The sequence below is a fragment of the Asparagus officinalis genome, chromosome 7 (genome assembly GCF_001876935.1).
Source record: "Asparagus officinalis chromosome 7, Aspof.V1, whole genome shotgun sequence".
Lineage (NCBI taxonomy): Eukaryota > Viridiplantae > Streptophyta > Magnoliopsida > Asparagales > Asparagaceae > Asparagus > Asparagus officinalis.
In genome coordinates, this window is record NC_033800.1 from 115039808 (window position 1) to 115053356 (window position 13549).

At 37.0% G+C, this 13549-nt stretch overlaps 2 protein-coding genes across 2 annotated transcripts; one reads left to right on the forward strand and one right to left on the reverse strand.

Annotated features, from left to right (window-relative positions):
• Positions 368–2546, forward strand: LOC109851001. Its single transcript, XM_020421102.1, has 5 exons — positions 368–766; positions 859–992; positions 1085–1232; positions 2044–2150; positions 2247–2546. The coding sequence occupies exons 1-5, from the start codon at positions 499–501 to the stop codon at positions 2286–2288; spliced, it is 699 nt and encodes a 232-aa protein (XP_020276691.1). The 5' UTR covers positions 368–498; the 3' UTR covers positions 2289–2546.
• LOC109849801 (glycosyltransferase family protein 64 protein C5-like) lies at positions 3060–10780 on the reverse strand. Its single transcript, XM_020419682.1, has 3 exons — positions 10635–10780; positions 5072–5244; positions 3060–4969 (listed from the first exon to the last, which is right to left on the reverse strand). The coding sequence occupies exons 2-3, from the start codon at positions 5117–5119 to the stop codon at positions 3284–3286; spliced, it is 1734 nt and encodes a 577-aa protein (XP_020275271.1). The 5' UTR covers positions 5120–5244; positions 10635–10780; the 3' UTR covers positions 3060–3283.

Consider the following 13549-nt stretch of genomic DNA (forward strand, 5'->3'; position numbering starts at 1 on the left):
GAGGCCAGTGTACTTACCTACCAATGTATCCTTCTTATTCTCTTTTTAAGTGTGAGACTAATCTTACATCATGCCTTTTTCTAAATCAAACTTACGCTTAACTGAATGGGAGGGAGAAGTTGTAAAAATTTTGACATAGTAGATCTCTTCCCAGGAGATATGGGTCTCTTCGAGTCTCACCCTGATACCACCGGTCACATATTTTCTCATGCCAGCCATCGTAGCTTGGCGGTTGATAATAACGAACAAAAACAGTACTCCAGAAACCATAAAATAATATATTCCAAAAGCATCTTATCTCTTTTATAACAAAAAGACAAATCATCACCCAACGGAGTGCCTTCCCGAACCGCTGAAGGGCCACCTCCCGCCCTCTCTTTGCCCCCAAAAGCTCACCAGTACTCGACCTTTTAAGCCTCTCTCTCTCTCTCTCTCTGACCCCCTCTCTTCTTCCTTTTAGCTTACATAAAATCCCGCTGATTAAAAAAGGTGACGGCAATGGCATTGAAGACCCAGTCACCTACCAGCACTTGTAATTACCCATCGACTTTGTTGTTGAGATCATCAAGCTTAATAAGCAGCTTGAGCAACGGCAACAGAAATATGGCCCTCGGAGTCAGACTGCGTAACGAAGAGAAACGGAGCCGGCTGGTTGTTCAATCAAGCGGCAGCAGCGGTAGCCTTGGTGGTGAGAAATGGGGGCCTAAACCCAGCACCTTTCCGGATTCTGTTCCTTGCCTCAGCGACATCCTCTGGCCTTCCGCAGGTAGTCGACGGTCAAGTCCACATTAACCATGTTGTTGTTGTTTCTGGTGATCAAATTCTGATCGAGCTCTGATTGGATGGGGGCGCATGCAGGGGCATTCGCCGCGATGGCTGCTTTAGGAAGGATGGATCAGATGTTGGCATCTCGCGGGCTGTCCATCACCATCGCGCCTCTGGGGGCTGTATGCGCCGTTTTGTTCGCTGCTCCCAATTCTCCCGCCGCTAAGGTACCTCTTCTTCTCTCTGTTTGATTTCCCTTCTTGTTGATTGTAAATCTATGGTGGTATTGTTCCCAATAGCCTGAACATGTTGTTTGCAGAAATACAATATCTTTGTGGCTCAGATCGGTTGCGCAGCGTTTGGGGTGTTGGCACTATCGATGTTTGGGCCAGGTTGGCTTGCCAGAGCCGCATCTCTTGCTGCATCTATCGCATTCATGGTCGCCACCGGTTCCTTGCATCCTCCAGGTATATTTTCTCTTCCAGCAGATGTGCATTTTGTATGTGTGAAAAGTGTGCATGCATAAAAGCTTGTGATTGACAATCGATGTTGTCGATTGTGACCTAAATGCCTGAAACCCGATGAATATATGTCAACTAGTTACTCACTGAATGAACAATTCAGTAGTAAGAAGAACTTGCACAGGGTAATAAGATTTTGTATCTTAGACAAGCTCAACAAAGAGGTAAAGAATATGGGACTAAAAGTAACAGAGTTAGTTTGTTTCTTAACATGTGTACTTAAGTATTGACCATTTAGAAGTTTTACTCTTCAACAACAACAGGAACAACAACAAAAGACTTTGTCCCAAATTCTTGTCGTCAGCTACATAGATCCTGCTCTTTCATTAAGTTTTTGCTGAGGGTCATCTCCTCTAGAAGTAACGACTATCGCATCTTTCTTAAATGCTTACAACCGAGTATGCTGACTTCTAGTCATTTCTCCATTAATTATAATCTTCTAACTTCTTTTTGTACATTTGATGAGCTCCGTTGTACATGACCAAACCATATCTTTTACTCTTGTAATTACTAAAAATCTCTACATGTGAAACACTTTGGAGTCGATAAACTTTGCAACTGTTGTCTGACCCTTCCCAAGTTATGCAACAAAATCTCTGTACTTGGAGAACTGAGAAATATTCACGTCAATATCCATCAGAGCACATCTCAAACATCCCGTGCTAAATTTGTAAAATACGATCAACATATATTCCATGAGCTCCATTCAAAATTGTTTTTATGCTAATTATCTATTTCTCATGTGCTCAATTTGCAGCTGCGAGCTTGCCAATATTGTTTATTGATGGAGCAAAGTTCCACAGCTTGAATCTGTGGTACACCTTGTTTCCAGGGGCAGCTGGCTGCCTAGTTCTTTGTCTGATTGTAAGCTTCACTCTCCACTATGATTAATTCTTGCAAATCAGAAAATTACAACAATAATTATTAATAATAGTGCATTCATTTCTTGCATCATTGCAGCAAGAGATAGTGACATATCTGAAGCAAAATTGCAAGTTTTGATTCTGAGGAGCAACCAATTCTTTCTACATTGCGCACACAAGTATTACGGGGTGAGACGAAGGAACTCTTGTCGATTTCAGGCACACAAAAGTCATGGATATAATGTATACCAAGCATCCTCGTTACCTCAACCCCAGACTTGCGAATTCATACAATTTCCACAAAATAATGGATATCATCTATACAGAGACCTTTCTATGTGATTATAATTTTTTTAATCATATGAATTTAAAGGAAAATAATCTGTCAAGTTGGTCATTTGATTTTGCTTATCCAACATGAAAAGCTTTGCATTGCAAATAGAAATCAAGTATCAGCTTATCAATATGCGTGGTCTTAAAGATGAGCCAGCTAAGCCCTCATCAGGGACTTACTGCACAATTCGATCCAAATGAAGTTAATCTCAGGAAGAATCTTTTCAAAAACTCAGAACAAACATAGGAATGTGGATTCCTGAGAAGAAATTTTCGCTAGAAATCTTTTCAAGAAAAAAGCTGAAAATAGAAATAAAAAAAGAGAGAATGCTGGGGAACACCAATATAGATTTAACCATGACAAAACATCGACAACCAACACATTCATCCAAATCATTAGGGCAGAACAAAAAACAATGTGCACTTGAAGATCAATTAAATTAAAAGTTCCTAAATGTCACAGATAGGCCACTGCAAGAATTCTGAAGAAAGCGCCTAGAGGAGTTACATATAAAGGCAACTTAGAGAACAACTCCAGATTAATAAGAGTACAAAGTAACCAACAGTAACCAACAAATGAAAATCATACGCCTAGCAATACATGATTGATTAATATCAAAATCGGTTACAAATATGTGTTCCCTAGACACCCCCAACCCGGAAAAATACATCTATACATTTAATACATCTTCCAACCAAACTACAAAGAATAAACTACACTTCGAAAAGATCAAATCTAAAAGAACAGAAAACAAGAGAAGAGAAAATGTTAAATCAAAATTGAAGATTGAGTTACCTCAGCTATACATCCCAACCATCTTTCCGGCTGTTGAATTCCCAAATATTAGTTGCCAAATTCCCATACAACTTTGTAAATCTGGCAATGCACTCACTCCTCACATTATAATGCGCCTGTGTATTCCTACTAATTGCAACTCCCTTTAACTTTGACGTGTCAATAGCCCAAGAAGGCCTCACATACTCAACAGCCTTTGTTGATGCGCTTGCATTTGCATACAAGAAATTTAGAAGCACATCTTCACAGTTAAAAAATTTGTCCACCATATCCCTCCCTTTGCTTGCTTCCTTGCTCCAATACCTCTCAAATGCCAACCCTTTATCAACAAAAGCAGCTCCAGTTAGTATCATATTGTACCCTTTCTTCTTTCGAGAATATTTCTCATCCCGATATTGGAGGGGACTCCCTTCAGCAAGCCGAGGATAGAATCCCACTATTCTCTCTGGGTGATCTCTCCAGACCTTGAAACCTCGCTCTACATCATCACATGTCATCATTATGTCATCATCAAGCTCAAGAATGGCTCGTGTCTTTATCAGTGGATCTGGCTTGAACCTATTGTTTAAGGAATTTTTATCTTCTACTCTGATCCTAAGTGGAACTGCAGAGTCAAAGTCGCTTATATTTGGAGCTTGTCCTTTGTTCCAAGCCACCACAATTTCTCTTACCGAGGAGCATCTAGAGTAATGTTCCACAGACATTTTAAGATTCCAGAGCCTTGCATCATATGTCATAGTTAGCATGGTGAACTGAGAGTAATGCTCCTTCACTGAATAAGGCTCTTCTGCACCATTTCCTCCGTATATATAACGGGTACCGATGCATGTCAATGAAACCACTATTAGAAATATCAAAGTTAGGACTACACGACCACTCCATGTATTGGTCTTTATTTTTCCTTGAAGTGGAGAAGCCAACTTGTTCAAATGAGCTAAAAACCATCTCAACTTAGAATAGAGATGGTCCAATTGTTCCTTTTGGTCAATAGCATCACTTCTTTTTCCTGAGATAGGAAGGCACCGATTTATTTGTGGAACGCAATCAATAGCACTCATCAGTACTCCTGTTAGAATAACTAAAATAACAGCAGCTCCAAATGCAGTGCACCCTGACATAAGCCTTCGGACTGAGTCACCTGAAGAAGCTCGATCCCCATCCATCATAGCAATCCATTTGCCAGATGGAAGCATTTGGACATCAAGGTGATGGTATCTAGCTCCATTCCAAGAATTTCTTCCTTTTTTGGGCTCTTGAAATCCAAATACAACTTCAGCTTCCTCATATTTAGTGGTAGTGAGAGTCGTCACTTTGAATAGGCGTAATCGACGTCCATAAGTTTCACCACAGTCTTGTCCTGGTCGGTAGAGATCACCTTTGTACATAAAAGGCCTTCCTGCATTTCTAGCACCTAAGCTCCTGTCTTTATTATAGACTGGATTCTGCTTGTGTGCCTTCCACGGACCAAGTGGAGAGTCACTGTACCAGATTTCAAGCTCCCCATTCTTTTTTGCCCCAAAAGCACTGAAATCTGACCCAAAAAGCCAATAGTAGGCGTTGTATTCCACAATGAGTGAATCTATAAGGGGCTTACTCAAAACGACCTTTTCAAATTTCCATTTTAGGGGAAATTCCAACGCCCGATAGAGACGTAATTCACCTTTCTTTCTGCCTTCAGGCACCATATATATCTGTTAAATTAAGAAAAGCAGAAAAGGGGAAGATATCAAAATCTAAAGCTGAAGCAAATTGAAGTCTTTGTAGAATATGGGAGCAGGTATGACAGTGTAGACCTTACTTGATTCTGATGGCTGAAAACAAAGGGATAAGAAAGATGCCATCCCTCATCTAAAGCAATACCCAGGTGCTGCCAGGTTACTCCCTCGTCCTTGCTTACAGCAACTCCAATGTCCCCTTGCAGTGTGATAGAGTTCTTTGTTTCAAAAAACAAATAGAGAGCATCATCCTGAATAAATATTGATTACTGTTAGATACCAACAACAGATAGTTTCATTATTACAATAGATTTCACAATAGACAGAATGGAGGAAATAGATACATGTCTATGTCGTACAAAAATGAATCACTTTCGAAACAGAAATTGAAACTGCATCACCCAATTTTCAACTTCTGTGCTTTCTGATCAAACAATAAAACTGGGTTGAACCATATTCAAGATTGATTATAATCAAAGGTAATAGGAGATTAGCTGCTTGAACTTTCTGGTTTCTCTTCCAACCCAAAACTACTAAGTAATTGCCTCAAATTATTTGAACACACACATGCACACACGCGTGTGCGCACGTGCGCATGCACATACACACACACACAAATACACAAATCATTCAGATTGTACTTACAACCCACAAGTAAGTGATATTTGAAATGATTCAGTTGAAATATGTAAAAAGATTGTTCTACCTAATTATTTACTGCTATCATTCCGAATAAAAATCGTAACTAAACCCGTGATTATCATGATAAATTCCAACATTTGTCTCTATAATACAACCATATTGTAATTCTCCTCTTACCACTAACCATACATGAGGCAACAAGGGTTAAAAGCTCTTGTTTAATTCCTATAGTAGAATATTATTTACAATTTTACACACAAACAGATTTTTGACAGTCTTGATTTAACAACCTCTAATGGAAAAAGATGAGATGAGCACACAATTAAATTAAGGTAATTAGAAATGAATCCACAGACAAGCAACAATTGCAGCTCATGATGGATAGTTACTTCACAAAATCCTTAATAATTAAAACATGTTTAAGATACGTATTAAAACAGATTATTCTTAACCTGCAAAGGATAAAGGTGGTTATGTTGAAGTTGAAAGTTAAGAAGTGATTCAAATGCAAGGATCAGAAAGCTACAAAAGTACGGCAACAAAAGAAGACTCACAGGCCTCCAAAATCACAAGAAAGTAGTTTCAATTTTGAAATACACGAGTCAAAAACAATACACCAAGAGATACATAGGGCTGTCCAATTGGGCCTGTGGCCCGGACCCGTTGTCCGGCCCAGACCCGACTGGGCCCACGCCTAACTCGGACCCGGGAAAAGCCCCTAAAATCGGGCCAGATCGAGCTCCAGGTCCGGATCCTAGTTGGTTCGACAAAGCCCGACCAGGTTCCACAGTGTCGGGCTAACGAACCTGGGTCTGGGTTCGGTGTCGGACTAACGAACTCGGGTCTGGGTCGTGTTGGGCTTAGAAGCCCGGCCCGGCCCAGAATTAGATTCGGTCAACGACTAGAAAAATAGCAGTTGGATCCGATAGCCCGGACCCAACCCGGTTCGGGGAGAATAAATAGCCTATAACAGCTATTTTTGGTCAAATGACCAAAATACCCTAAAACAGTCAAAAAGGCTAAATTTTTAGGGTATTTTGGTCATTAGGCTAGGGGTTGACTCTCTAAATAGAGAGGGTTTTCATTTATTTTTCTCATCAAAAACTCATCTACATCTCTCTAATACTCTCTTATTCTCTATAATACAGTATTATACTCTATTATTCTCACTTATACTTTCTAATACTCTCTAATTCCAATGGCTTCCTCCTCCGATTATGAATGGTAAAATCCAACTCCCGAAATGAGTCTTACAGCTACTCCTACTGATGTTAATCACAAATCCAACGACGATGATCCAATACCTAGAGCTCATTATAGGCTAAGATATGAAGTGTGAGCTTTCTTTGAGAATAGAAGTCATTAGGAATCAACACAGCAAATTTCTCACCCAAAAGGCCAAATGCGCATTATGCGACCATATTTTTTAAGCTCATCATAAGAGCGACACTAACCACCTCAAACGCCATTTGAAAAACCACAACATATCGCAAGCAACGTCTCAATGCGACATCCATCAATCTCTACTCTCTCAATCATCTTCCTCTGATAACCTTGGTTCATGGAGCTACGACGCAATTAAAGTCAGGAAATGTGTCATCAGGCTTATTGTTCTTAAAATCTTTCCTTTTAAATTAGCAGAATAGATATGATTAGAGATGGTTTTTATCCCGCATTTTAAAAAATTTCTCATCAAACTTGTCAACGTGATATTTTAAAAATATTATCACGAAGAAAAAATAAAAACAGTTTCTTATTATCAAAGCTTAAATAGTAAATTTTTTCTAACTTCTAATATTTAGACATGTAGAGCACAAACTGGTTATTTATGTATCACAACACACAGGATTGATGACACTTGGCAAATATTTAATAGAGTTGTTTCTTTTATTTCATTTGAAGATTCACACACTGGTGAAAATGTTGTAAATTTAATAATGGAAGAACTTTTAAAATTAGAAATTTCTGAAAAAATATTCTCTTTTACTATATAATGCAAGTAATAATAATCTAGCTATAAACCATATCAAATCAGCTTTGATATTGCCATGCGATGGTGATCTTTTCCATATTAGATGCATGTGTCATATTTTGAATTTAATTGTTTAAAGTGCATTTGATGAAATTAAACCAATGATAGAAAAAGTTAGGGTTATAGATTATACTCATAATACTTTTGAACAAAGATTTAAAAGATGAAAACAATTGTATAGAAGGAAAAAATATAAAATCTAAGTTATTTCCAAAACATTTTGACCAAAGGTGGAATTCCACCTATGCAATGATAAATGTAACAATAGAGTGTAAAGAAACTATAAATAATTTTATTACTTTCTATAATTTGTATACTTCTAGTTCTAGCTTTGCATCTAGTTCTGATAATATGTATGGAATAATTAATGATGAATGGGCAATTATAAGTTATATAAAAGAAATGCTACAAGTTTTTTATAAAGCTACTATGTTATTATCTGATTGTTATTATCCAACTATTACTCAAATTGTCTTACAAATTCTAAATATTTGAACTTTTTCAATACTTATAGCATGGATGATTATTTTTCAGACACGATTTGGAAACAGAAAGCAAATTTAACAAGTATTTTAGATCTATTCCAATTATTTTGTGTTTGGGGATTCTTATTAATTTATGCGTGAAGGATATTGGCCTTTAAAGTTTGTTGAATCCTTTGTATGAGAACATGGTAATAGAAACTAGTAGTGATCAGACTATTATTGCTCTTACTCATCATATCACTATTAATATTATTTTCAAAGATTATTTGATAAGTATGCAGGTAGATATGATATAAGTATACCTCAACCTACATGTTATACAAGCTTTAGACAGGGAAAATGTAAGCTTTTTGACCGGTAACCGATGATAGATAGGCTAACAGGGATAGGTAGTAGTCGTGGATCAAAATGGCAGTAGCTATGGATCATCAACAAGGAAAATTTCTGAAATTGAACAATATTTAGCTACACATTTAGTTAAACCTCAAAATAATGTTGCTTTCGATATTTTGCAACGATGAAGAGTATATAGAACAGTTTCATATCCTGAACTTTCCATCATGACTCGTGACTTACTAACAGTGCAGGTTTCTACCGTAGCTTCAAAATCCACTATCAGCACATTAGAACATTTGACCAATGATCACAGAATATCGCTAGATCTATCTATCGTACAGACGATAATGTGCCTACAAGATTGGTAGAGGCACAAGAAGAGAAAGACATCAATCGAATAGCTAGTATTAAATATAGACTTAATGAGTTGACGATAGGAGATAAAGAGTAGAAAATTATTTGTAATTTGTAATTTTTATGTTTTAACTGCAAATCTGTGATAAATTATTTTGGAAAGAGTTATAAATGAAAATAATATAGATAAGTAGGTGCCAATATCTTATGAAAGCCCTGAACAATGTTAAAAAATGGTTCTATTATTTGCGCAGTCCAAAAGCTTTTAATGATTAATCGGATTAACATTGATTAAGTGGATTACGCGGAATTATGCGTTTTTGAATTTTCTTATATATATTTAATAATTTATCATACGTTCAAATATATAGAATTCATGAAAATAGAAAACATACTAAGAAAAGACACATGCAATTCACCAATCAATAACAGGTTGGCTACTTAAAAAATATATTCGTACATTAAAAATAACAAGATATTTAAATAAAAATCATTAAATTAAACACTTAAACCACTACTAAACGTCCATAAAACAAAAATAAATCATCTAGTCTTCCTAATCATTCTCATAATAATGAACATTAGCATCCAACTCCTCTTCGAAGGGAGCAAAGGAGGAGAGGAGAAAGTTTTTTCCTATTTTTTTATTTATACTTTTTCTTTTTCTTTTTTTTGTTTTAATTTGAGAGGTGGAGTTTTGGTGGAGCAGTGGTGAATCTGGTGATGTTTTAGGGTTTTTAGGGATTGGCGGAGATGGATGGTTGGAAAAGAGAGAGGAAGAGGCAGAATAGGATTAGGTTTAGGATAGATAGCAGGTTTTTAATATACAAACCGAACCCATAACTAAAAAAGCGCCTCTAACTCAATTATGCCGGCGCTTAATCAAACCCAACCCGCTTAAGAGGATGACCGCTTTTTGAGCGCTTAACAGCAGTTTGCCATGGATTTGGTCTGCTTTCACTTAATCGACCGATTAAGCGGCCATGTAATGCTGTCCTGAATAGCTAATTTCAACAAAATATTAAGGACAACAACTACTTCTCTAAGCAGACACACTATGGGGAAAAACCCAACAAACCAGATAAACTACCACCTCCCTTTTCTCAGAGAGGGGCTTGTAGGTTGCATACTGCTAAGATAGGTTCTTTCCACCATCAATCAACAGAACAAAGTGACACTCCAGCTTTTGCACCATCAATCACAGAGCAAGCGAGGACAGCAGCCTTTTCCCTGGTTCCTTAGGGACTGATTCATGCTCCTCTTTTGTGCATTAATTAGTGCAGCACAACATGCAGCTTCTATCATTTGAAAGCTCATGCTTTCCTACCCAAGCAAGAACACAAAAGTTAAGTAAGGTTGCTTGACAACCAAACTTCCTCCACCCCATTTAAAGAAAAGACTCTGTCATGCCTCTCTCCCTTAGATTCATAATTGGACTAAGTAGATAATCCAACAAAGATGAGGATCCCGTAAATGCAGCTTGAATAAAGAATGCTGAATGAAGAAGTGTTGGAGCTTGAATCTATATTATCAGGCTATGTTCAGAAGCCAGAAGAATAGGCATCTATTAAAACAAATCCACTTTTGACCTAATTAAACCCAAAATGCTTAAAAAATACGATTTGGTCTAATACCTTTTAACAAGGTGACATATAATACTACTTAAGCTGAAGGATAGACTATAGACAACTATTCCCTTCATGATGTAATTTTCTCTACATATAGAATTCTTCTAATGAGCTTGTTTTTCACTCTGGGAAGAAAAACAGAACTCATTTGGTTAACAAATTACCTGGCTCGGTTAAGGTAACTACAATACGTAAGCTCTGTATGGCTTCCCCCAAACTGCCCATCCCATAGAATTATCTTCATACTATGAAGGGCTCCACCAACAAGCATCAAGAAGTTTCAATACATCATGGAGGCATGTTGTTGAATATCATAAATACACTGGTTATCAAAAATTGATTCAGTTACACAGAAACAAAAGAATCCAATGAAGAATAAGCCACAACAAACTACTAGAATTAGTAATAGCCTACAGCTACCATCTGCCATCTATAGAATGACTTGGTTAACAAATGACGTGCTGTACGAAAGCATACACTACAACGCTTTTCACTATTTAAAGAGTGGATTCCGCTTTTATCATTTGAATGAATAGGGCCAACTATAATGGGGTCATTGAGAACTGAGACTCTTAAGTGAACAATTGATATTGACTTTCACTATGACCACTATTAAGCCGAGCAAGCCCTTAGTCCAAATGGTAGTTTGGTTGTACCATCATGCAAGGTAAAAGATTTCACCTTGAAAATGGTTTCTTCATCCCATAAGTAAACAGGTGAAAAGTTAATCAGGACTAGTTAGGGGGAAATTGCCTTCAGCCAACCAAATTTTGAAAAGTTGGCCTTTATATATGCAATAGCTCCATATTCACTAATTTATTTTACTCTGACCATCCAAACTAGCTCCGGGTTTTTTGCCACGAGCAATGATTCTTCATTGAGGATGATAACTTTTAACTCATTGTATCTGATTCATGGTTTAAGAAGAGAAATACAAAACATGGTAGATAGTACACATAAATTTGTGCTAATTCTTTCATCAAAAGGATGAAAATGACTTAAGATAGTTTACAATTTTGCTTACTTTTGAAAAAAGTAAAAGAGATATCAGTGTCTAGGTGGATCTAGCAGAAGCTGCAAGACATCAAGCAAGAAATAACCACAGAAGATCACAAATACAAAGGTTTTTCCATTAAGCAATTAAGGGCTATAAACAAAAAGCACCTGTGCCCCTTTAAAGACGAATAGTGTAGAATGTCTAATAACTGTTAGTTGTGAATAGAAAACTTAATTACTACTGATACTCTCTGATAGTATACAGCAGAAGGGAATGACTTCAAATTTGATTAATCAAATCCATCAAAGAATGAAGATAGAGAGCACAGGACCAAGGTGAATGACATTTCAAACATGCGCAAGGAAGCATTCCTATACTAAAAGCTATTTTCACACAAATTGCTTTAGTACTTGCTCAAATTTAAATTTAAAAAAATAAGTTATTGGATATTAAAAATTATGAGAAACAACTATAAAGTATGTGATTTTGATTTCACTCTTTTTCCTCAATATGTTTGCCTCAAGTTGTTGAACAAACTGCTACTTTTATATTAGTGGACAATTCTGTGGCTCACTTTCTTGGTTTCCATTTGATGTCAAATTTTACTTCTATTCAACAGATACGAAATGATATAAAGCATGTGATATTGTCGGAAATAGCAATATCACTCTTTTTAATAACTCATTTTCTTTGCTGGAAATAGTAAAAAGGGTCTGTTTTACTAGTGTATAAGAAATAAGCTAAAAAAGATGAGAAACCAACTAAAATTAATGCTTGATTCTGTGGGCATCAATTGTTTATCTTTACTCAGAGACTCAAATCGTTGCAGAAGACTTTTACTTTAGTATGTTTATTAAAAAGTTGAATATATATAAAGGCATGACAAAAATATTAGTGGAAATGCTTTTGAAGGTAAAGCACAGTCAATCGAGCAGAAAGAATGCATCAGACATCAGATTGCACCCTGAACATTGAACAAGCAGCTTAAATCTATTGCCAGAGACGCATAAAAATTACTGGCTCTGTTTTCCCACAGGTCAAGAACCACCAAATATTTCAAGCGAGATTAACAGTGAATTAGAGCTCAATAGCCATTCTATGGATCAAAATTTCTCAACATTACCATGTAAAAACTCAAACTCCTTCAGAAATTTGAAATTCTGCACTCAAATTAGAACACTAACCTGAACAAAAAGAAACGGATCAGCCCCGGCCACGCCTCGCTCTCATTCCTCCACACATTCCACTGCAAAACAAAAACCCACAAAATCTCAAACAACCCCAAAAAAAACACAAATTCAAGTAAAAATAACAAAAACAAGAACATGAACAAGCTTTCTATAATTTCAAGACGCACATCTTCCACTGGCTTCAAAGAAAACGGCGAATCGCCATAGAAAACTCCAATCGCCCACGATCCCTCTCCATCAGGTCGGCATCCTAATTTTGCCGTCGGCGATGCAACCGGCCGCTCGAATCGCGAGAATGCGATCCAAGAGAAGACAAAGGCGACGGATCCGAGGAGAATCACCGACGAAAAGAAGAAAATGAAGGGTTTTGATCGGAGAACTTGAGCCGATCTCCGATCAAAAATCACCATCTCGATCTCAGCTCCTGCTGCTGCTTCTGCTGTCGTTTTTCGCAGCTAGAATCTCTCGATCAAGATGAGCAGCAGTAATTTTTACTATTATTTTATCTGATTAAACAATGGGAGGGGGGGCAAAAAAAGACAGTCGCTTGTTGTTTTTTTCGCATTTTTTGTCGAAACATTCGTCGGCTCATTGTGAAGAGGGGAAGAATTATCTATATATCTATATTGGGTTAAGGTTTATTTTAAATGCGAGTCCCAATCCGAAGAGCAGGAGAGGGCTTAACTTGCGCATGAGTATAGTTAAGTTAAGCTTATTGATTGAGGGCTTGCATTCAATAATAACGCATTAAAGAGATGGGTTAAGCAAAACATCTTCACAATTCCTGATTAGTTATTAGTTTACTTGGGTTATCAATTTTTTATCATTGTGTATTTTTTTAAGTTCAAGGTAATATTTGAGCTTATATGATGTGCGCTCTACAAAATGATAG

Excerpts from the sequence above, each read along its gene's own strand:
- LOC109849801 (XM_020419682.1), bottom strand. The coding sequence starts at position 5,119 with ATGGCATCTTTCTTATCCCTTTGTTTTCAGCCATCAGAATCAAGTAAG. Across the intron at positions 4,970-5,071 it reads AGCCATCAGAATCAAGTAAG|ATATATATGGTGCCTGAAGG; the intron begins GTCTACACTGTC and ends TTAATTTAACAG.
- LOC109851001 (XM_020421102.1), top strand. The coding sequence starts at position 499 with ATGGCATTGAAGACCCAGTCACCTACCAGCACTTGTAATTACCCATCG. Across the intron at positions 1,233-2,043 it reads CGGTTCCTTGCATCCTCCAG|CTGCGAGCTTGCCAATATTG; the intron begins GTATATTTTCTC and ends CTCAATTTGCAG. Across the intron at positions 2,151-2,246 it reads GCCTAGTTCTTTGTCTGATT|CAAGAGATAGTGACATATCT; the intron begins GTAAGCTTCACT and ends GCATCATTGCAG.